This window comes from Cynocephalus volans, chromosome 9 (genome assembly GCF_027409185.1).
Source record: "Cynocephalus volans isolate mCynVol1 chromosome 9, mCynVol1.pri, whole genome shotgun sequence".
NCBI classification, from domain to species: domain Eukaryota; kingdom Metazoa; phylum Chordata; class Mammalia; order Dermoptera; family Cynocephalidae; genus Cynocephalus; species Cynocephalus volans.
In genome coordinates, this window is record NC_084468.1 from 103885208 (window position 1) to 103909142 (window position 23935).

At 37.6% G+C, this 23935-nt stretch overlaps 2 protein-coding genes across 5 annotated transcripts in view; one reads left to right on the forward strand and one right to left on the reverse strand.

Moving 5' to 3' along the window:
- METTL14 (methyltransferase 14, N6-adenosine-methyltransferase subunit) overlaps positions 1–20812 on the forward strand; it is a 71416-nt gene extending 50604 nt beyond the window's left edge. Inside the window, exon 11 of the mRNA XM_063108010.1 lies at positions 20728–20812. Within this exon, the coding sequence (XP_062964080.1) occupies positions 20728–20771 (44 nt within the window). The 3' untranslated portion in view covers positions 20772–20812. The remainder of the gene's footprint in view (positions 1–20727) is intronic.
- Positions 1–23935, reverse strand: part of SEC24D (SEC24 homolog D, COPII coat complex component) — a 103087-nt gene that overhangs the window by 9121 nt on the left and 70031 nt on the right. For all 4 annotated transcript variants that reach the window (XM_063108006.1, XM_063108007.1, XM_063108004.1 and 1 more), the window contains exons 14-21: positions 20680–20796; positions 19564–19734; positions 16843–16939; positions 16567–16712; positions 15311–15449; positions 14430–14548; positions 9497–9676; positions 6981–7172 (exon numbers count right to left, since the gene is read on the reverse strand). In XM_063108006.1, coding sequence (XP_062964076.1) covers positions 6981–7172; positions 9497–9676; positions 14430–14548; positions 15311–15449; positions 16567–16712; positions 16843–16939; positions 19564–19734; positions 20680–20796 — 1161 coding nt within the window. The remainder of the gene's footprint in view (positions 1–6980; positions 7173–9496; positions 9677–14429; positions 14549–15310; positions 15450–16566; positions 16713–16842; positions 16940–19563; positions 19735–20679; positions 20797–23935) is intronic.

Sequence of the window (23935 nt, forward strand, 5' to 3'; positions counted from 1 at the left end):
CTGTTTCTATGCCAGTACAATGTAGTTTTGTTTACTTAGTTTTTTAGTATAATTTGAAGTCAGGTAATGTGGTGCCTCCAGCTTAGTTTGTTTTTCTTAGGTTTGCTTTGGCTATTCTCGGTCTTTTTTGGTTCCATATGAATTTTAGGATTGTTTTTTCTATTTCCATAAAGACTGTCATTGGTATTTTGATAGGGATTGCATTAAATCTGTGGACTGCTTTGAGCAGACAATTTTTTGGTGGAATCTATAGGGTTTTCTATATATAAGATTATGTTGTCTGCAGAGAGGGGCAGTTTGACTTCATCCTTTGAAAATTTGTCTTCTGGTGGTTTTTTTTGTTTGTTTTGGCACAGCTGGCCAGTATGGGGATCCAAACCCATAAGCTTGGTGTTACCAGCACCACACTCTCCCATGTGAGCTAACCAGCCAGCCCCCTCCTTTTGAATTTGAATGCCTTTTATTTCTTTCTCTTGTCTAATTGCTCATGCTAGGACTTCCAGTACTATGTTGAAAAGAAGTGGTGAAAGTGGGCATTCTTGTCTTGTTTCTGATCTAAGAGGGAAAGCTTTCAGCTTTTCCACATTCAGTATTATGTTAGCAATGGGTTTGGTCATATATGGCCTTTATTGTATTGAGGTATATACCTTCAATACCTGATTTGTTAAGAGTTTATATCATGAAGGAATGTTAAATTTTCTCGTGTTTTTTCTGCATCAACTGAAATGATCATATGATTTTTGTTTTTCTTTTTGTTAATGTGGTATGTCACATTTAGTGATTTACATATGTTAAACCGACCTTTCAAACTTGGTATAAATCCCACTTGACTGCAGTGAATGATCTGTTTAATGTGCTGTTGGATTTGGTTTGCTAGTATCTTGAGAATTTTTGCATGTATGTTCATTGGGGACATTGGCTGGTAATCTTCTTTTTTTGTTGTGTTCCTGTCAGGTTTTGGAATCAAAGTAATGCTGGCCTCATAAAATGAGTTGGGAAGTATTCCCTCCTCCTCCGTTTTTGGAAATAGTTGAACAGAATTGGTATTAGTTCTTCTCTGAATGTTTGGTAGAATTCAGCAGTGAAGCCATCAGGTCCTGGGCTTCTCTTTAATGAAACACTTTGCACTACTAATTCAATTTCGTCACTTGTTATTGGTCTGTTTGGATTTTCAATATTTTCATAATTTAATCTGTTAAGACTGTATTTGTCCAGGAATTTGTCCATTCTTCTATGTTATCAGATTTGTTGGCATACAGTTGTTCATAATAGTCTTGTGATCCTTTTTATTTCTGTGGTATCAGTTGTATTGTCTCCTTTTTCATTTCTGATTTTATATATTTGAGTCTTCTCTGTTTTTTTCTTGGTTAGTCTAGCTAAAGGTTTGTCGACTTTATCTTATCAAAAAACCAACTCTTCATTTCACCAATCGTTTAAAATTATTTTTAATTTCTATTTCATTTATTTCTGCTCTGAGCTTTATTATTTCTCTACTTCTTCCAATTTTGGGTTTAGTTAGTTGCTGTTTTTCTAACTGTTAGGTGCATCATTAGATTGTTTATTAGAAATCATTCTTCTTAAAAATGCTCAACATCACTAAGCATCAGGGATATGCAAATGAAAACTACACTGAGATATCATTTCACCTCAGGTAGACTGGCCAGTATCACAAAGACTGAGAATAACAAATGCTGGTGAGGATGTGGAGAAAGGGGAACACTTCTATACTCTTGGTGGGGCTGTAAATTAGTATGGCCTTTATGGAAAACAGTATGGAGGTTTCTCAAAAAACTACAGACAGAAGTGCCATATGACCTAGCAATCTCGCTGCTGGGTATACACCAAAGGAATGGAAATCATCATGTCAAAGAGATACCTGCACTCCATGTTTACTGCAGCTCCATTTACAATAGTTAAGAGTTGGAACCAACCTAAATGTCTATCAATGGATGACTGGATAAGGAAAACAAGGTTTACATACACAATGGAATACTACTCTGCCACAAAAAGGAATGAAATTCTGCCATTCACAGCAAAATGGATGAACCTAGAGAAACTTATGTTAAGTGAAATAAGCCAGGCACAGAAAGAGAAATACTGCATGTCCTCACTCATAAGTGAGAGCTGAAAAAGGAAGGAAGGAAAAGAAGGAAAAGAAGTGAAGGAAGGGAAGGGAGGGAGGGAGGAGAATTACAATAATTCCTTGAGGACACCAGAGGTGGGAAAGGGAGAGGCAGAGGGGGGGTTAGTGAGAAATCAGTAAAGGGCCACAAAGAATGCTTACATTGTGTAATAATAAAATTTTTTAGAATTTATTGCTATAAACTTTCCTCTTAGAAATGCTTTTGCTGTATCCCATTCATTTTGGTATGATGTGTTTCCATTCTCATTTGTCTCAAGAATTTTAAAATTTTCCTTTTAATTTCTTCATTTAACCATTTTGGTTTATTCATTTGGTTGTTTAGGAGTATGTTGTTTTATTTCCATGTATTTGTAAAGTTTCGAAAGATTTTCTTGTTGCTGATTTCTATAGAAAAGATACTTGATGTAATCTCTATCTTTATAAATTTGTGTAGTGGCCTAATAAATGATCTATTCTGGAGAATGTTCCACATGCAGTTGAGATGAATGTATATTCCAAAGCTGTTGGATGGACTGTTCTGTAAATGTCTGTAAGGTCCATTTGGTCTATAGTGCAGTTTAAGTCAGATGTTTCTTTTTTAATTTTCTGTCTAGATGATGTTTCCAATGTTGAAAGTGGGTGTTAAAGTCCCCTACTATTATTGAATTGCACCCTATCTACCTCCTTAGGTCTAATAACATTTGCTTTATATATCTGGGTACTCTGGTATTGGGTGCATATATATTAACAATTGTTATATCCTCTTGCTGAATTGATTACTTTATAATTATATAATGACCTTCTTTGTCTCTCTTTACAGTTTTTAATTTAAAGTCTATTTTATCTGATATGAGTATGGCTATCCATACTTTTGGTTTCCATTTGCATGGAATTTCTTTTTCCAGCCCTTCACTTTCAGTCTATGTTTATCTTTAACAGGTGAGTCTCTTGTAGGCAACATATCATTGGGTCTTATGTTTTCATACATTCAGCCACTCTATATCTTTTCATTGGAGAGATTAATCCATTTACAGTCAAGGTTATTACTGACATGTGAGAATTTATTCCTGCCTTTCTGTTAATTGCTTTCTGCTTATTTTGTAGATTCTTAGTTCCTTTCTTTTTCTCTTGTCATATACCTCTGTGAGTTGGTGGTTTTCTATGATACTAAGCTTTGTTTTCTTTTTTCTCATCTGTGTGTCTGCTGTACTTTCTTTTTTCGTGGTTACCTTGAGGCTAATACAGTATTGTAGTTATAATAAACTATTTTAAGGTGATAGCAACTCAATTTTGATTGTTGAAAATACTCTAGACTACCCCCCGACACACAAACTATATTCTCATTGCCTTAATTTACATTTTTATCTATTGTATGTAACTTAGCCATAATTGTAGTTGTTGTTCTTTGACCATTTTGAATTTAAACCTTCATACTAGAGGGCTGAAGGATTTACACAGCAATGTTACCTCACTGAAGTATTCTGAGTTCGAATTATGAATATACCTCAATAGGTGAGTTTTGTACTTTTTCAGGTATTCATGATAGCAATTATTGCCATTCTATTTCCAGTTACAGTGCTCCCTTTAAGCATTTCTTGTAAGGCTGTTCTAATAGTGATAAATTCCCTCAGCTTTTGCTTGTCTAGAAAGGTATTTTTTCTTCCTTGTTTCTAAAGTAGCTTTGCTGGATAAAGTATTCTTGGCTGAGATTTTTCTTTCAGAACTTTGAATATATCATCCCATTCTCTACTGGCCTGCAAGGTTTCTGTTCAGAAATCTGCTAACAGTCTAATGGTGATTCCCTTATATGTGACTTCATGCTTTTCTCTTGAAGCTTTTAGAATTCGTTCTTTGTCTTTGAATTTTGACAGTCTGATTATAATATGCCTCAGAAAGGATCTTTTGGGCTTGCATCTAATTGAGACCTTTGAGCTTCCTGAATCTCAATTCCACATTTCTCTCAATATTTGGGAAGTTTTGGGCTATTATTTCATTAAATAAGATTTCTGTGTCTTTCTCCATTTCTTCTCTCTCTGGAACACTTACAATTTGAACATGTTTGCTTAATAGTGTCCCATATATCTTAGAAGCTTTATTCATTCCTTTTCATTGTTCTTTCTTTTTTTTCCCCCTCTGACTGGACAATTTTAAAAGATCTGTCTTCAGGTTCAAAAATTCTTTGTTTCTGCTTGATCTAGTCTATTGTTGAAGCTCTCGATTCTATTTTTTATTTCATTTAAGAAGTTCTTTAGCTCCAAGATTTCTGTTTGGTTCTTTTTTATATCTATCTCTTCGTTAAATTTTTCAATCAGATCATGAATTGTTTTCCTGATTTCAATGAATTGTTTGTTCGTATTCTTTTGTATCTCTTTGAGTTTCCTTAAGATTATTATTTGAAATTTCTTTACAGGCATTTCATAATTGTCCTTTTCTTTGCATCTGTTACTTATTGTTCCTTTGTGTCACATTTCCTTGCTTTTACATGTCTCTTGTGTCCCTACATTGATATCTGTGCATCTAATGGAGTAGTTGCTTTCACCAATTTTATGGAGTAGATTACAAAGAAATGACATTTTCCTGTAGGTGGGTCCTAGGGTGTCTGTTGAATATGTTTCATTGGCTTTGGTTTTGGGTGGGCTCAGCCGTGCAATCTCCGTGCAGTTTCTTTGGTGGTAATCCTCTTCTGCAATGTCTACAAATGCCTCAGTGGCTTGGTCACAGGAGTTTGTGCCAACGCTGGCTCTGTCTTGCTGGGTCAGAGACTCCAGGCTGGTTGTTGGGCCAGGCATGTGGGTGCAGAGGGCCAACTAGCTGTTTGGTAATCTCTCTTGAGGCACAGAGTCACTTGCTCAACTGGCTGTCAAGCCAGTTGTAGGCATGCAGCTCTGAGGTTGTGGGTGTTGTGCTGCTCAACTAGCTTTTGGTCTGAATACAGGTGTGCCTGTGTGTGTGTCGGGGGAGGTGGGGGTTAAGCAGATCTGTGAAGGCTTATCAATGAAGTGGATACCATTGCCTGGCCAGGAGCTGGTGTGTGTTGGTACAGCAGAGCAAGGTGGCTCTATGCAAGACGGCCAAAGAAAGTAAAGCCACAGCCGATTGCCATCAAGCAGGGAGCAGGTGTGTACAGATGCAGCAGGGCCTGGCAGCTCTATGGAGGGCTGCCAGATCAGCTGTTGAGCCTTTAGCAGATCTGCAAGGTGCAGCAAGGCCCAGCAGCTCTGTGTAGAGCCACCAGGTGGAGGTGGAGCACCACCTAATCCAGTGTCCAGAAGGAAGCAGTTGTACACTGATGCAGCAGGGCCTGGCATCTTAATGGAGGGCTACTAGCCTGGAGCAGGCCTGCAAGAGTGCAGTAGGGCCCAGAAGCTCTATAGAGACCCTCCATGCCACTGCCCAGTCTACTGTCTGGTGAGGAGCAGGCATGCACTGGTGCAGCAGGGCATAGCAACTCTATGGAGGGCTGCTTGATTGGCTGTTGAGCCTGGAGCAAGCCTGCAAGGGTGCAGCCAGGCCTGGACACTCTGTAGAAGCCTGCCATGGAGAGGCAAATCCACTGCCCAATTGCTGTTGGTGAGGGAGCAGGTGTACGCTAGTGTAGTAGGGCTCAGCAGCTCTGTGGAGGGCCACAGTGGGAGGCAGAGATACTGCCAGACTGGGCACCTTTGGGCTCTCAGCAGGCCAGTGGGTTGTGAAGGGCAGGTGCATACATATGTTGTGGATGCTTGCTTATCAGTGGCTTCCCCACTGAGCAGGTCTGCCTGCTCTCCTTCCGGGTAAGGGTACCACATGGATGCAGACACTGGAGTCTCAGTCTTTCTGTCTGGTCTAGGCTCCAAGCAGCTGGAGTTGTGGTCCTGCTAGTGCCTGTGTCAACATGACAGAATGAGGGTGGGGCCTCAGGATGGAGCAAGTCAGTTTCCACTAGCTCCCAGGGCAGGACACACTCTAGTAGTGGGTTTGGTTTCAAGATGGTGCTATGCTATAGCCACTTAAATCGGGAAGCTGGGGGCTCATCTACCTGGGCTTCTACTTTGGTGCCAGGCAGCTGCACAAACTCCCTGCTACTCTCCAAAATGGGTTTGGGGTCAGAGGACTGGGGGACTCTCCAGGGATTGGTGGCAGGGATTGCTGGCATTTGTGGTGGCAATGGAAACGGCTGGGGTTCTTCCAGCTTACCTTTATCCACCTGACTCGGTCCGTGTAGGGAGACAGCAAGGCAGAGGTAGGATGCCTTGCTCTGCTCTCTATGGTGCTATCCTGGTCTTCCATGCTCCACAAGGATTTTGCCACACTCCTACTGCTCTGCAGCGTATTTCTTAAGTCATTTTGGTCAAAATATAGGTGTTTATTTGTTGTTTTTGGTCTCTTTTCATGGAGGGAACAGGCACCAGACAACTCCAGTCAGCCATCTTTCTCTCTCTGTTCCTTCTGCATTCTTTTGAGTAGGAAGCTGAACACTAGGGATGAGCCCAGAGCATAACTGGATTCGGTTGCTACCTCTTTCATTTGGTACCTAGAAGAACTTGTCTACAAGCCTCAACTGATTCACCTGCAAAATGCTGATACAATATGCATCTCACTGAATTGTTATGAGAATTAAATGAAATGATCTATTTAAAGTATTTAGAGCAAAGTGACTGGCACATAGCAAATGATCTGGAAGTGTTAGCAATTTCTATTAAACTCATATATTTTGGCTGTTTGATAAAACTTTATACAAATAACTTTATGCCAGGTAATTATTATTGATCAAAACAGAAAATTATTTTTCTTATACCGAACTATATGCCTTATTGTTTTTTTCCCTGTAATATTTTGTATATTACCACAAAAATGAAAAAAACAAAACAAAACTTACCATATCTGCATTGATATGTGCAAACGATGGCACATTAAATATTCCTTGGATCAATTCTGGTGGGCTACTTACTCCCAACCATAAGAACATGTTTAGACCATTAGCCAGTAGGAATATTCCTTCTTCTGAAAGACGGGACTCAGAGCAACGAATAGCAGCAGGTAACATTGTACTCTTGACGTCTAATGTGTGCTGTCCAGGCAAAGACAAGAGAGTTAGAAATGCCTTCCTTCCTTCCTTCTTCTCTCTCTCTCTTTTCTTTTTCTTTCTCCTCCCTCCCTTCCTTCCAGTGTATATTTAATGAGTGCCTACTATGTGCCTGGCATTATTCTAGTCAATAAGTAAAATATATAGGACTATAGATGGTATTAAATGCTATGAAGAAAAGAAGCAGGACAGTGGGTAGGGTGTGTCAGTGGTGTTAGGATTCTCACTAGGGTAGTCCCGGAAGTCTTGCTGAGAAGGTAACTTATTTTTTTTTTGAGGGGGGGTTGCTGGCCAGTACAGAGATCTGAACCCTTGAACTTGATGTTACCAACACCACACTCTAACCAACTGAGCTAACAGGCCAGCCTTGAGAGGGTAACTTTTGAGTAGAGATCTCAGGAGGTGAGAGAGGTGGCTATGGGTATAACTGGGGATAACCATTTCAGATGGAAGGAAAAGCTAGTGCAAAGTTCCTGAAGCAAGAGCCTGTCTGCGGTGTTTGAGGATCAGCAAGGAGGCTGGTGTGGCTGGAGTGGAATGAGAAAGGGAGAGTAACAGAAGATGAGGTCAGGTAGAAGGGAGGAGAGGAAAAAATAGATAGCAGGGACCAGGGCGGTAGGAACTTTGGCTTTTACTGAGATGGGAAATCCTGGAGTGTTTTGAGCCAGGGAGTGACATGAGCTGACAATTATTTTAACAGGATCACCTAACTTCTGTGCTGAAAACAGACTGAAAGAGAAGGAAAGGTGGGAGCAGGGAGACTTGTTAGGACACTATTGCACTACTTATAGAAGAGATAATTATGCTCGACTCTGGGTGGTGACAGAGAAGGAGATGAGAAGTGGTTAGACTGGATATTCCTGGAGAGGACAGCCAGCCATGTTTGCTGACAGATGAGATGTGGTGGATGAAAGGAAGAAAACAGTCAAGGGTGACTGCAAGAGTTTCAGCTTGAAGAACTGAAAAGAGAAAGTAGTGATAAATGGAGATGGAGAAGACGGCAGAAGAATCACGCCTGGGAGGTTAGATCAGGGGCTCGAGTTAAGATGCCCATTACATATCCAAGGAGAGATGCTCAGTAAGCTGCTGGGACAAACACATTCAGAGTCCAGGGCAGAGGTATGGCTGGAGATATGAATTTGAGAATCGGTACATAGATGGTATTTAAAACAGTGAGAACACATAAGACCTGAAGGGACTGAGCAGAGATAAGAAAAGAAGCTTCCCAGGGACTAAGCTCCTGGCCACTTCAACAAGGAGAACAGGATAAACTAGCAAAGGCAGCAGGAGTAGCCAGTGAAGTAGGAGAGATACCAGAAGCAGCCAAGTGAAGAAGGTATTTCAAGAGGGAGTAATCAACTATGTCAGATGCTGTTAACAGGTCGGAAATGAGAACTGCCCCTTTGGATTTAGCAACATGCTGGTCACTGGTGACCTTGGCAAGAAAATGTCAGTGGAGTGGTGATGTTCTAGTTTCTCTAGTGTAGAGATTGTTGATAATCCAATTTTATTTGAAAAAATCAATCATTCCTAATAATTTACATCTAGCCTTCATAGTGATTGAAAAAATTAATAGTTTTTTATTTCCAACCTGACTTAACACTGGTTATACTGTTACTGAGAGCCTCCCTTCTCCTGCAATTGTAACCTTGAGGTCTTAGGGGGGGAAAGCCTAGCTGCAGAGTGCAGGGGCACTCAAGACATTAAGGAATAACTTCAAAACAGCAGGATACAGTTGCCATGTAAATGCTCTGAGGGCAAGGGCTGATGTACGGTGTAGGAGTCCTCAAATCTATGCTCATTTATAAACCCCTAATTGCATTTGGGCAAGGCAAATCATAGCCATTCTGATTAAATATGGTGACTCTTAGACATTTATAAATTTTTGTAAAAACAAATACATATGTGTACATGAGATCCCAGACACACATATGTAAGTTGTCCTTAATGATATAAAGTAGATTTCTTCTGTAATCTTAGCTTGCCCCAACTGTTTTACTGACTTCTCGATCCATCTACTCAAAGATCACCATTCTGGGACTGAGGAAAGAAAAGCAATCAGCTGAACAACTCGGTGAAGTAGGAACTCCTCAAATCCCCCCTACACACACACTGAGCACATGTTGATGCACATATGCAGCTTGCTCAAAGAGCCTATGCTCTAAATCCCATGCTCAACATTTTGTAGGCATTTGTGACTTTAAATTTCTTCTTAAGAACAAAATGTTTCAGATACAGCATATGGAAAAGCACAAAATAGGATTCCCTTCCAGACTCCTCTTGGAAATGCATCACCACAGCATGCTTACTATTGGCAGAAGTTGGGGGTAGAAGAAAAGCTGAGAGTCAGCCACACCCATGGTCAGGACCAGCTGCCTCTGGTACGCCCGCTCATCTGTTGAGATCTCTGGTCTGCTGAGCAGCACACAGTTTTTTAACAAACAGTTCATGTATACTGGTAATACTTTCATGGAATCTGGTAGAATAAGCTGAAAAAGAAAGATATCCTTTTTCATATACTTGACTACTGAGAAAGACCTCCTAAGCTTTATCTTTAAGTCAGAAACATAATTTGCTTTTGAGGTTGTTGTGAGGCTTAATGGTAACCCATGTAAAGCACGCAGAGCACAGTAACTGGCACATAGTACATATTTGAAGAACAGCAGTTGTTTTGATTTTATCTAGTGCTCTAGGAGCCTTGGTGTGGGGATTATCAGCACAACCACTGCCTAGGATCCAATCCCAGCTCTGCCTCTTACGAGCTGTGTGACCCTGGGCAAATTACCCTCTCCTTTCCTTGGTTTTCTCATCTGAAAATAGAATAATAAGTACAGCTACTTCATGATAATAATGTTGTTATGAGAATTAAATGATTATTAATTTGTAAAGCACTTATAATAGTGTCTAGAACATAGTAAGTACCATATATATGTTTAATAAATAAAATAGAATAAATAAGTGATTTCCTAATCTGTATTTCCAATTTCTACTTCAAGCTCAAAAACAGCATTACCAACTGCCCATGAGATCTCTCTTCCTTTATACTCTTCATGCATCTTAAACTCACATAGTCATGAACTCATCAAACACTTATTAAATAGCACTCTGTCACAGGTTCTGTTCAAAGTGTCAAGGACATAAGGAGGAATAAGGCACAGTCCATGTCATAAGATGCTTGAAGTCCATTGGGGATATTGGACATAAATAGATAAAACATAATAAGGAGATTGCAATACTACAGACAGATGAAAAATAAAATGCTTCATGCATTCAAATGTGTCACTATTGAATGATAACGTGAAAAACAAACTCCTACAATTCCATAAACATGTCATTCTTCTCGTGTTTCCTTTTCAGTGTAGAAGTACCAAATGAACCCTAATTTTTTTCTTTTTTTTACCTTCAATTAGTAAGTGAATCCTTTAAATTTTATCATTGTTATCCACTTGTATCCTCCTCTCCATCCTCGTTTTGGTTCACATGACCTCATTTTAACTGCCTAAATGTATATACCGCAATGAGATGCTACAACATAACACAATGAGCAATTCTAGAAACAGAACCTGACAGTTTAAAAAGTTATAGATAATGACCTAAGTTGCTTAACTTTCACCCCCCAAAATTCATAAGAACAGCTAATAATCAAGTCTGACTGATTTGAGTGTCACTTCCTTCCATATAACAGTACAGGTCAACGAATGAGGAAATATCCATAAAAAAAAAGTACCCATAGGAGATGATTTGCAAACAGATAACCAAAATATCTGGTCTATAAATTCATGATTTCTTTTCAGCTTTATATCTTCAATAATGAAAAAGAATATACACTTTTCAGAATCCACACTGAAAAGAAAACTTCCATCAGTGTTCTGTTAGAATTCATTCCCCAACTTAAATCTCTTTACATTATAGGTCTCTTCTCGTGATCCAGTAGGTAAGGAATGTGTAGGACAGATCTTTCTAACTGGTTCAGGCAAACATGTTTCAGAATGATTCTACTTTGCAGTTTATTTCTCTTCTCAACTTCTAATTTCCTTTCAAAGAACCACAGACAGTTTGCATGTTTCCTTATAAGAACAGAACACTCTCTTCTTGTAATTTTTTCTCCAGCATAAAATATTTTCATTTGACATTTGGTACTGTATTACTTTCTCAGCCAAGGAAAACTATAATCAAAACCTGTAGGAACCAGATTACGGTCATATTCCAGAGCCATGTAGCCCCAGTGCTATTTCTGGGCTAGTTATCAGTTTAGGCATCTTTTATATTATCATGGATTAAGAATGCTCTTAGCCACTCTTGTGGATTAAGTATGTTTCCACATAGAAACATGTACATACTGTATTTTAATATTATCTTGAAATTTCACTGGTTGCTTCTAATTAATCAGGTCATATAAAGACAGTTCAAAAATCTGTTGTCTTAAATACCCTCAAAGGGGTGCAGTTGGCCAACAATGACACTATTAGGACTAAAAAATCCGATTAGAGGAGGCTGGATTATAGGGGGTGAAGAAGAGAAAAGACAGGAGGTAAACGAAAAGGAAAATTGATGATGAAGAAGAAAAATGGAGTTAAAGAGTAAGAGAAAACAAGAAGACAGTCTTATTTAATGTTTTTGAGGGGGGAAGAAGATGTGGCAAGAGATTAGCACTACAAAGTCTTCCCTCCACCTCCCAGTCCCCTCCATAAATAATTAAATTATTCCTGGGTAGAAAAGGTATGGGTGAGGAAGGAACAGAAATTCATATAAGTCCAGTTTGATTGAATTTGGAAAATTCTTCTCTTCTTGGGGTTTTTAAATAACAGAAGTGGTAATGAATAAAACAAAACTATTGCTTTGCAGTTAAGGTCATTTGACTTGCTTTTTGAGGTCACTATACTCCCATATGATGTAATATATTTAAGCTCAGAACAGAAAGCTTTAGATTTAATAAAAAGAATTTACCCTGCTTATCTAAGCCTAAAACATTGTTTTAATGTTATTACTAGTTGTATGTCTTAACATAGCATCTATCAAATGACCCTCAGAGTGGGTGCCTCCTTAAGTTTTGTATCCTAAGTGCCTTTTCTTGCATCAGTTTAGTCTCAGTCTTGGCAATTCAGTAAAAGCAATTCAACTGAGTTCCAGTGTCATATAATCCAAGTATACAGCTCCTTGATGGTCTTGCTTAGATCAGGGAAACTTTGGGCTCTATGATAAAACGGTGGAATTCCTTTAGGAGTTTCTCCGCAGGTATCATTTCTCACAAGAGAACTGTGGGAGGGCACTGAGTTTGTAGTTACATCTTCTGAAGAGAACCCAAAGTCCAGCAATTCTATTCTTTCAGTTAATAATATATTAAAATATATTATTGTTACTGACAGTTTTATAATCTCTACAGTTTCCAGACCCCATCATGGATAATCATAAGTTATCTAAGTTACATCATTTTTTAAAGCATATCATTTGGTTGAAGGGTACACCTGAAAAGTGCTAATGAATAAAGAAAAAGCTCATTATACAAATATGAATAACCTCTATCAACTTATTCAGAGAAAATTTGGCATCATAGTGTTTTTACTCCAGAAATAATTAAATTGTATAAACAGATGATCTAATGGTAGAGATACCACTTTTATCTTTTAAACAAGAAGGCATTGATAGGCTTTATTTTTTTTCCTTAAATGGGCAACAGACTTTTCTTTTTAACTTAAGGTCTTTGAATCCAATCATCTTAATAATGTTAGCAAAAAAACTTCCAGAGAAGACACTAACTGTTCTGCATCAACTAATCCTTCTGAACTGAGAGATACTCCAGAAACAGAAGAAGGTTCCCAGAGCTCTAAAACAAATAGTAAAACTAGGACGGAAAGTGCTCATGATTGGACTATATTAGGCTAGATTCCAGGTGCACCTGGTGGGTGTTGAGTTTACTAAAGTGACAAATCTTCTGAGTAATAAAGAGGACTGAATATTCATATAGATTCTAGAGTTATTCATATGATTATCAAAACAGGAGATGAAAGAGTGGATGACTAATTTAATCACTTTGGACAGCATGGAAAAGAACTTTTATGAAAAGTCCAATCTAGGGCCGGCTCCGTGGCTCACTCGGGAGAGTGCGGGGCTGGTAGCACCGAGGCCGCGGGTTCGGATCCTATATAGGGGTGGCCAGTGCACTCACTGGCTGAGCGTGGTGCAGACCACACCATGCCAAGGGTTGTGATCCCCTTACCAGTCCAAAAACAGAAAAGTCCAATCTAATAGACGTGTTTGTTTTATTTTCCTTTACCCAGATTATCAATTTGGACCCAAAATTTATCTGCATTATCTTTTCTGCTGAAGGATTTCTTTTAGGTGGGTTTCTGATGTCCTCTCAGCACCCACTTTTGATGATGAATGAACTAGAAACTTTTCCCATCTGTTGCTTGCTGTCTTCTCTTTTAATTGAAATTCTACACTCAGATATTCAATACACAAGTAAGAAAAATGGCATCTAACTTTTACTGACATAAGGAAGAATGTGAATAAGAGAACAAATGCAAAAATAAATGTAAACTTGAGGTTTTACTTTTTCTTTTATATGAGATAGTCTAAATGAAGTTTATTTACAATTTTTATCTTCTAAAATTTCAAATTACGAGGTGATGGCCAGACAATTCTTCCAAAACTCTCCATACCTATCAATGACTTTTATTTTTAATTATTTATTTATTATTATTATTATTATTTTTGGTGGCTGGCCAGTGAGGGGGCCCAATTGACCGTGGTGTTATACCTATTAATCACTTTTAAATATAAAGAATTCCAATATTTATATGTATAAATTATATTTTTGTTTATAAAATGTTATTACTACCATCAGCTCATGTCAACTTTGTTAATATGCCTAAAATGTATTTAAGCATACACACTTTACAACAAAACATCCACCTCTATATACAAAAGAGAATCCTGTTTACATTATGACACTTCTTACATATAACATTCTTTTGTTTATACATAATGTAGTGACTGCCAATTGAATATGCACACACATTTTTTTTTGGTTTAGGCACGTTGTAAAGCTGAGTTTTTAAGTGCTGGCTATAAAAATCCCACAGCCCCCCCAAATTGCATTCTCAACCTCCTTGGCTGTATGGTTTTTCTATACAGCATGTATCTAAGTGTCTGCAAATCATAAGCCTTCAATAGCTACATGCTGAAGGAACAAGCAGTTGTTTGTAACACTTTAACATCTAAACACAACAGGCAGCTTACCTGGCTTGCTGCAGATGGACTTGCACAATTCTTCCGGTAACATGCCAGCATATGGGCAGTCTGATTAACTAGAATCTCCCGGATGACCTTTAAAGGCTGGTGTAGAACTGCTTTAAAAGCTATGGGCACAAAACAATGAAAAGGACGTCAAAGTTTTAGTTCAGAAACTGATGATCTCTTCAAGTAATTATAGTAATAAAGAACAAATTACTATTATCTTCAGACCACCCAGCAAGGATAACAGCATTTAAAAATGTTCACGTCATTTGCTGATAGTCTATGATGATCTAGCCAGTGGAGAACAATGACCTAACTATAGCAAAACATTATATTGGCCCAGATTTATCTTCAGAATACTAAAATAAGAGTTCTACATACAGAGAAAAGAAAGGCCAGTATGTCATTTTCTGATATCTTGAATTTAACTGCTATTTCTTCCAAACCTTAGTGTAGAATCTCAGAAGTAAAGCCAAAGAAAATTCTGCCTCAGGGCCCATCCTGTTTTGTAGTTATCATGGTATGGATAAGTGAGTTCAGTCTAATCTCCTTCTAAATTGTGCCCCCCATGTGCCACAGGCACATTCATATACCATGATTGAGGTCTAAGCATCGCCTTCCTAAATTTCAACTCGGATTCCTCCCAGGAAGGAAACTTATATGAATCTGAAGAGCCTGGCCCTGAACTGAATTATGTCATTTATAAATTTAGAGTTAGAGATGCTGACTATTCTTCCTCAGTCTTTGCTTAAGTAAGCTCTGAATTTACCCACCAAAAGGCTGCACCACCACAGTACTTTTCAGCTACTGATTCAACTAACCAATAAATCTTGACTGATTTACTAAGCAAGGCTTATGTAACCCCAGGATTACCAACATGTTACCTGATTTGGCAAAGAAGTTGATAAGGGCATCTGTTTCACAGCTCTTATAAAGATCAGCTAACTGGGAGCTGCAGTTTAAGCCAAGATTGTGAATCCGAAGTCTTCTTTGACCACCGATGGTCGTGTAAAGCACAGCACACTGCAAAAGAAACAGAGGTCATGTGTTTTTCTGATTAACATATCCATCACACTACCAAGGATCTAGGTCCAGAAACAACACCTTCATGTGCTCATAGCCCTATTCAAGGCTCATTTCTCCTAAAAATACACAACTAGCTTTGACGATGTACTTAGGTCTTATGCTGATGATATACATATTTTAAGAATGCAGAGATATAACCATTTCCCCAAATATATGTGATTAAAAAATAAACATTAAAGTTCTTCCTCAACTTAATGCCAACCCCTCTCCATCCTTTCAGAGTGATATTAGTGTCTGAAAACTATGACAGTAGATATGTTTTTTCTTCTTTTAGTTCAAAGTCTCCATGGCTTATAGTTAACCTTAATTACAACAAAGCCAAATGCTATTCCGTTTGCTTATAATGTGATAACGTGCTTAACATGATGTTGTGGGCTAAACTGTGCCCCTCAAAATTCATATGTTGAGGTCCTAACTGCCAGCACCTCAGCATGTAACTGTATTTGGAAATAGGGTCTTTAAAGAGGTAAATTAATTAAAATGAAGTCATTAGGGTGCGCCCTCATCCAATTTGACTGTTATCCTTATAAAAGGAGGAACTTTGGATAAAGACACACAACAGAGGGAAGATGATGTGAAGACATGGGGAGAAGACAACCACCTACAAGCAAAGGAGAGAGGCCTGGAACAGATCCTTCCCTCAAGGCTCTCAGAAGCCTTGATCTCAGACTTCTAGCTGCCAGAAGTGTGAGAAAATAAATTTCTGTTGTTTAAGTTCTTCAGTCCATGATGCTTTGTTATGGCAGCCTTAGCAAACTAATACACATATGGCAGGAGTGGATGAGTGCTATAGCCTGAAAGAATTGAATACTGTTGGAAACCAGTTTGCTGACATTACCAAAAGTTTCCTGGGCTCTCTTGCAATGACATAAATGAATTAGACTATGCAGAAACCATACCACTGAGTGCTCTAATCTAATGACTTCTGTCTTTGCAGAAAGAGAGCTGAATTTTTTTATGAAGAGACTAACACATTTGATGGTATTTTAGTCTCCTCAATGATCATTATCAGTAACAAACTAAAAACCAAAGATGGAGATAAACTTTAAATCACCTGGATCAAGGCTCCACTGTCTTCACTGAGTTTGTCATCATGCTTGAACTCCACAGTCACTGCCTTGTCACAATCAATGGCTGCCATTTCTACATCAGTGGTGTTGTTCATAAAAACTCCACCAAAGAAATCAGTGGCTCTGAAACCTAAGGATAAGAGAAAGGAGGAATTTTACTTCTCCTTATTTTACTGTTATTTTCTTTGTTGGCCTGTTATTGATTTGAAGAGGAAACAATTATACAAAACAAACCTAAAAATAGTATAAATAATAATTACCTGTGCTGGTACGAACTCTCATAATAGCATCAAAGCCTATTTTCTTTTCAATATCATTTCTAAGGTCGTTCAAAAATTGTTGGCTATCCAAGTGCATCTAAAAAATAAAGTATGATCAATGCACACCAGATTGCAGTAAAATACCTAAAATAGCAATTCTTATTTTTTAATCCTAATTTTAAAATAATTCTTTTTTTTTTTTTGATGGTTGGCTGGTATGGGTATCTGAACCCTTGACCTTAGTGTTACAAGGCTGTGCTCTAATGAACTGAGATAACTGGCCAGACTAAATTAATTCTTATTTTTAAAATCCTGAGTTAGCATATTTATGTGCACATCTTATGTTTCTTTGGTTAAGGAAAATATAGGATCTTTGGACAGTGATTCTTAACTTTTCAAATTAAACTCACATCTATTATTTTCTTTCATTTTCATAACACCTAGATGGGAAAATCAGTTATTAATTTTATTTTGCAAATGGGAAATTGAGAGAGCATAAATGATCCACTCAGGGACTTAGGGTTAGAGATAAGTCTAAGACCCAATATATAACACCCATTTAATGGGGCTGGTGAAAGACCCTGCACTTGGGGGTCCTTTTATCTGATCATATTCAGAGTTTGGTGAAGCAAAGTCAGGGGGCAGTTCATGCACAGGGTTAGCAGAAACCCCTTCTCTTAGCGTTGTTAACCACTCTACTATCACATTTCTAAAACCTGTTCACAATCTACAACTAAGCAACATTTATATAATATGTACATATGCACAATCCTAAGCTGAGTGCTCACCCAAGAGTAAACAAACTAGTTGAGTACCAGCTTATAAAGCTTCTCATCTGACCTGATCAGTGAAGCCCTTTAAGAAATTCTCACCACTACCGCTTGACAGGTAGGAGATATGCAGACGCACACATCCCTTTCCGTCTTCTCAACCCCCCAAACACAAAGGGAAGGTTAAGGAAGAAAGGAAAGAGGGAAATCACAGATTATAATAATCTCTTTAGTTGTTTACACACAACTGGATGCCTGCAAAGTTCTTGACCATCATTTTTATCATTTCTGCCTTATAATATTATTGAATGGGAGACACTATTAAAACTTTTACTTTTGAGGATGAGAAAGAAATTGTACAGTATGATTCAGTTTTGCAACAATGTGGAGTAACCACAAATAAATAACTGGGTCTTTAAAGAGGTAAGTGATTTAAGTAGTAGCAGCATAGCCAAACTTAACAATCTTTGACTGTAAAATATTTTACTCCTTGCTTACATTTTAAAGGGTTTTCCTCTCTTGGATTACAATAGCATTTCTTTCTTAGTAACATTGAAAGAATCAATAAAAATTATTGATATGTTGAGGTACAAGAAAATATCATTTATTATATCAGAAACTAAACAGGGTTGGCACATAACTCAACTAAAAGAAACAGAAAAAAAGTAATAAGCCTAAAAGGTTCTACTGCAGTACACCCACTACCTACACAGCACTTAGTAGCGTACTCTTTGAAGCTAATTAGACAATCACACTTATATGCAGCTAAGGACCCTGGCAAGGACCCAGTACTATTCACATATGCCAGGACCTTATTAATAAGGAATGGAAATGATAAAGACCTTTTTGGGAAAGAAAAAAAAAAAAATTTCCAAAAAAATATATCTCCCTAGTTGGAAAAGGAGCTGAAATTGGTCAGCACAGTAGGTTTCATTTTGCCTCAGTATCCAGCATCTGGACAGAATGAGAAAGAGTTAGAATTCTTTATGATTATTATGAGCTTATTTTCTAGAGTGTGCCTAAAAAGACATACATATATACAAAAGTCTTGGAAATGACTCGTAAAGCTTTTTCAATTTTATTTCATTTGTAATCTTTGGTCTTATCAAGTCACTTAACTAGTTCATAATACAACTAGTTTGTAATGTAACTGGGTTTATTAATAATTTCATTGATGATAAATAAAAATAATGGTTAACATCTGTCATTTATGTTGGGGGAACACCCCTTCCCACTCCATGTTTCCATGTGGAGGTACATACATTAGAGGCATACTGCCGACCCCTTCTCCTCAGATGAGGGGGAGTGGCTTATCTGATTAGTAAGTTTGGAAAAAGGAACTGTGTGGGCAGAGCTCAGCTTCTTCTGGGTGCTCTTTCTGGGGAAGCAGCCTGCCTGCAGGAGGCACACATTTCTTCCAGTCAATACAGAAAGTATTCAATGTACAGGTGTTCACAGGATAAGCCTGTAACTTGCCCACCCTATGCCTGGGTGTATATGTTTGTCAAATTTGGGGTAAAGCATAAGCAAGTGCACTTACCTACAGACCTAGGTCCACTACAGTGCTGACACTGTGATCATCTCTTGAATCTGTCTCTCAACTCAGGCTTGGAAGAGAGGGGTATAATAAGTTGATCCCCCAAACCCCCCAAATTTAAAACAAATATGTAGTCACTTTTTTAAACATTATCTTAAGTATCTTTTATATAAAATATTTTCCCCATTATGGAAGCTTATATTTATATTTAACTCTGAGGCTGAATGAGCTCAATCTGTTGCCAAGCACTTAGGGAGTATGAAACTGTTTAACCATGTACATCATTTTCCATCTGCTCTTGAATTTCCATTTTTCAGTTGCCCACAAGGGGGCACAGCTTTCTTACCCTATGATCTAAGCACAAAAATTAAAATAGGAGTAAAAAAGTGAGGCGAACAAATTGCTGGCATTTACCTGAAAGTTGTTGTACTTGTAAAGGGTTCCTCCAGTGAGCTGAGGAACAAGACCCAAGGAGGCCACATCCACATACTGACTGGGAAAAAGGAAGAGAGTCACAGAGCAGCCATGAGCCACACAGTCCTTGGCCAATGACTCATAGACATTTGTTTGGGGCTGGAAAAGTATCTGAAGAAAAAGATGCAAAAAATGCAAAAATAAAAATCACAAAATGTTTTTGGTTTAAAATTTAAGTTTCTATTGAGTTCTTACTGAATTTTTTAAATGAAAAAAAAATTTTTTTTTCCAATTAAGTGAACTGAGCTAAAGAAATGAATTGTGGTAATCATCAGTGCGGTAGCCATGTACTGAGCACCCAGTCTGTGCAAGTCTTGAGCTTCATGAAATATTTGTATGCATGCAATTTATTTGATCCTCCAACAACCCTAGTGAAGCTGATATTGCTGGCCCTGCTTTACAGACCCTAGAAGAGGCAACTTGTGTGGCGTCCTGTGGCCAATAGTCGGATGCCTACATCCATGGTCTTCTCCTTCCCACTGACTTTTCCTCTGCTGCCACACTGTCCACGGGTTTAGGCAAAGGCTTATTTTGAGCACTAGGCACCTCTACTTCATGGCTCAAGTCTCCACCTTAAAGGAGTGTTGGCATATGGTACAGTTCACATTCTTCTACCCTTTATCTTCTTTCTACATTTTTTCTCCACTTCACTTCTTTAACAGGCTTATCACTCAGTGTTTCTTCCACAGATTACACACAAAAAAGTTTGGGCCATTATTTTAACTTAGATATTTCAGATAACAGTTTTTCTAGGAATATAAAATTTCTTAAGTTATTTGTAATTCAAAATATTCCTGTAATATACAATGTAGTAGACTTACACAATAGATTTAGCTTCTCCCCTTCTTTTTTACATAACAGACGCATTGCCTCTTTCTTTTTTTTTTTTTTTCTTGGCAGCTGGCCAGTACAGGGATCTGAACCCTTGACCTTGGTGTTATAACACTGTACTCTAACCACCTGAGCTAACCAGCCAGCCCTAACATCGCCTCTTGCTTTACCCCCTCCTAATAACTGACAAATGGACACGTAAAAGAATAATTGTTTACGAAGTACCTTCTCTTTGTCTGTATTAACCAGTTTTTTGTCATCTCTGTTTTTTAGCTTGCCTGGTGCTTCAGCAGTTGGCAAGGAGGAGTGGAAGATGAAGAGCTTCCCAGGACAGTCTGCTGCCTAAAAAAAAAGAAAATCACAGAAAATGCCTTGTGTAGGAAGGACATCAGAAAATAAATAAACTAATGAAAATATAAGTTCTTTCTTTGAGCCAAGCACTACATTCATCTAGTTTAATCCTCATAAAAACCTTCATAACTTTGGGCAAGTTACTATTTTCTCTCCGTTTTATAGTTTGGAAAACTGAGGCTTAGAGAAAATAAGCCTAAAGTCATACAAGTTGTAAATGAAAGAGCAAATAGTTAAATATAAGTTTGTATACCATGTTATTAAAAAAAAAAAAAACTATTAAAATGATGTGTTACAGTGAAAACACTTTCTTGTTTAGCCTATGGTATATAGACTTTCAGGACCACATAAATCCCATCATGTAAAAATAGATGATAGAATTCCCAGGGTCATGATGTAACAGTTCTTATTTCAAACTTTTAGTAAGTATGGATTAAAACTAAAGTGGTATTTCAAGGAAGAATGCTCAAGAATGTAGTGGTGTTGTGGCAACAGTAGACACTAGGAGCCAGCTATCAGGCATGATGACAAAGGAAGAGTTGTGTGACCAAGATTATGTATCTATAGTCTCTGGGAAACAATTAAAAGAAGATTCAGGCTCCATGAAAGTCAATTCAGCATTAAGAATACTTAAAATCTTATTTAAGAAGCTAAGAAGTAAACTACCAAGCAAAATTTCTTGAAATTAAATGTGATTCAATATATTGCCAGAGTCTAGTTCATGTCAGCCAATGTAGCTTCATGTCTTTTGCATATTATTTTTTGTTACATTTGCAGTTTTATTACTATAGTAGTGCATATTTTTACCTTAAAGTTTAAAATGAGAAGAAATTAATATCTAAATATAACAACTCAGAATAACTTCATAAACACAAAGTTAATGAGTAGTATTTTACAAAGTAGAATAAAGTATCTTTATAAAAGGTAAAGAACTGTTTTTACAAAAAGATGAGGAACAGGGGCTGGTTGGTTAGCTCAGTTGGTTCCAGGGTTCAATCGGTACTGGCCAGCTACCAAAAAAAAAAAAGATACTAAACGATCTTTATAAAATGACATTTGTTGAACACATGTTGGACATATGTCAAAGGCAGTTACTAACATGCCCCTGCTGGCGAGGTGAACATTGTTCTTTCCAACACCAGTTTTCATACAGAGACTGAACGATGCTCCACTACTTCAAAAAGATAAGTAAGGCACTTGGTACCTCAATTGGCTATTCATAGAATCACACGGTAAAGGGCGGGTGCTTTTGAAAAACGCAGATTTATGGTCCACTTCCAGAAATTCTGATTGATTACGTCCTAATTTATTCTGATGATTATCCATATTTGGAAACTACCAGCATGAGGAATTATTATTCATTCTACAATCTCTGAGACTATCCTTCTGTTAACTCACCAGAAAATTGCATTCCTGACCCCTCCAACTTCATATGCCATTCTTGCTCTAAGAATGCTTTGACCATGATTTAACTTATCCTACACTTTTAATTAATGGTTAAAATAAGAAATAACTTTATGAAGAAAGTTTTCTTTATTTTTTGCAGAACATCCAGTGGAGACATTCTTGTATTATTTAATTTCTTAACATGTAGGAAGATTCACTAGCTGGTTTCCTAGAGTCAGTTATTGCAGGCATTTTAGCTCATAATGTTTCTTAACTAACCAGAAAAGTACTAATAATACTTAATGTTGATTTTCTAATGTGATTATTTCCTTTCCCTAACCTTCTTACTGATTTCTGGTTCTTTACTTTTGCCTTATCATTCTATTGCCTACGTGCCATAATCATATGTCTCCTCAAAACCTTTTTGTAAACAGATTGTCAATAGTAACAATAAATTAATGAAAAGATTTCTCCTGCATCAGTCAGAAAAATTCTGGGTGATTATAATTCATTGTTTCAGAGCAGACACTGGAAAAAAAAAAAAAAGCTGAAAATGATGCAGTACAGTTGGAGCTTTTCTGCAGTTTATGCTTTTTGCCTCGTAGCAACTTTGCCAGCTTTGGATGAAGGAAAAAAAACTTCAAATAGGTAAACATGTGTGTGTGTGTAAATGTTTGGTGCATATATGACTATTTAGCTACCTCTGGCAGTCATATTATGTTATCTTTTCAGAGTCTTGTGTGGCTAAAATTCAGTCAGATTTATATTTGTGCAGTTTTTATACACTAAAATTCTTGTCTGAAGTCATTATTAGGCTAAGAGCTAACATTTTTGAGAATTTGCAAGATAGTATCAAAATACTGAAGAGGCCACATCATTCATTCACTTGTTCTTTCAATCAACAAAGATTTATTAAGTGCCTGTGTTTTGTATGGCAGTGTAGGGACTACTGTCCCTTCTCCTAAGTTGTTTATGGTGCAGTAGAAGAGATGTAACTCTGTAATACAAGACTTAACATTAATTGCTTATACTTTTTAAAAAGGGTGGGGAGGGAAAGAGTAACTTTGGGAAGCTCAGGACTGTAGCTGGTCAGCTGAACAGCTCAGGATATTCTGTACACTTTAAACAACTGAACTAACTGGCCAGCCCATATTCTGAGACTTTTTTGAGGGACATTCACAACAGCCTTTCATCCATTAGTGAATACTCTGCAGATCAAAAAAAAAAAGAAAGACCCAAGCAAGAATCACTGTTCTAGAACCAAACTACTAAATTAGACACAAAATTTATGTGGGAAGTGTTTCAAAAACTCAGTTCTGTATGACTGTTGTTGCTGCTTGTTACTGTTGTTATTATTACTAGCCATTTTATTTTAAAAGTTAATTTAACCTTAATAATAAAATTTAAAAATTAACTTTAGGAACTAGCCGTGAGGACCAAAGTGGTTTGACTCCTGTGCTAAGGTAATAATGATTTAGAGTAAGCGCTTTCTAACCATTTTGCCTTCTTCAGTTTACTGTCTACTATTATGAAAATGGCCAGAGTGACTGGGTTCAGCTTGCCAACTGGAGACGTGGCCAACCTCTCATCTACTTTTGGCAATCAGCAAGGCCCTGGGTGTCATTCACATCTCTGTCATTCACTGTTATAAGGCCTTGCCCCTACATGTTAGAAAACTTCAAGGAAGCGGAGGGTGATATGGGAATCAATCTGGTAGTTCAGACATTGTTGGACTAATTTTAAA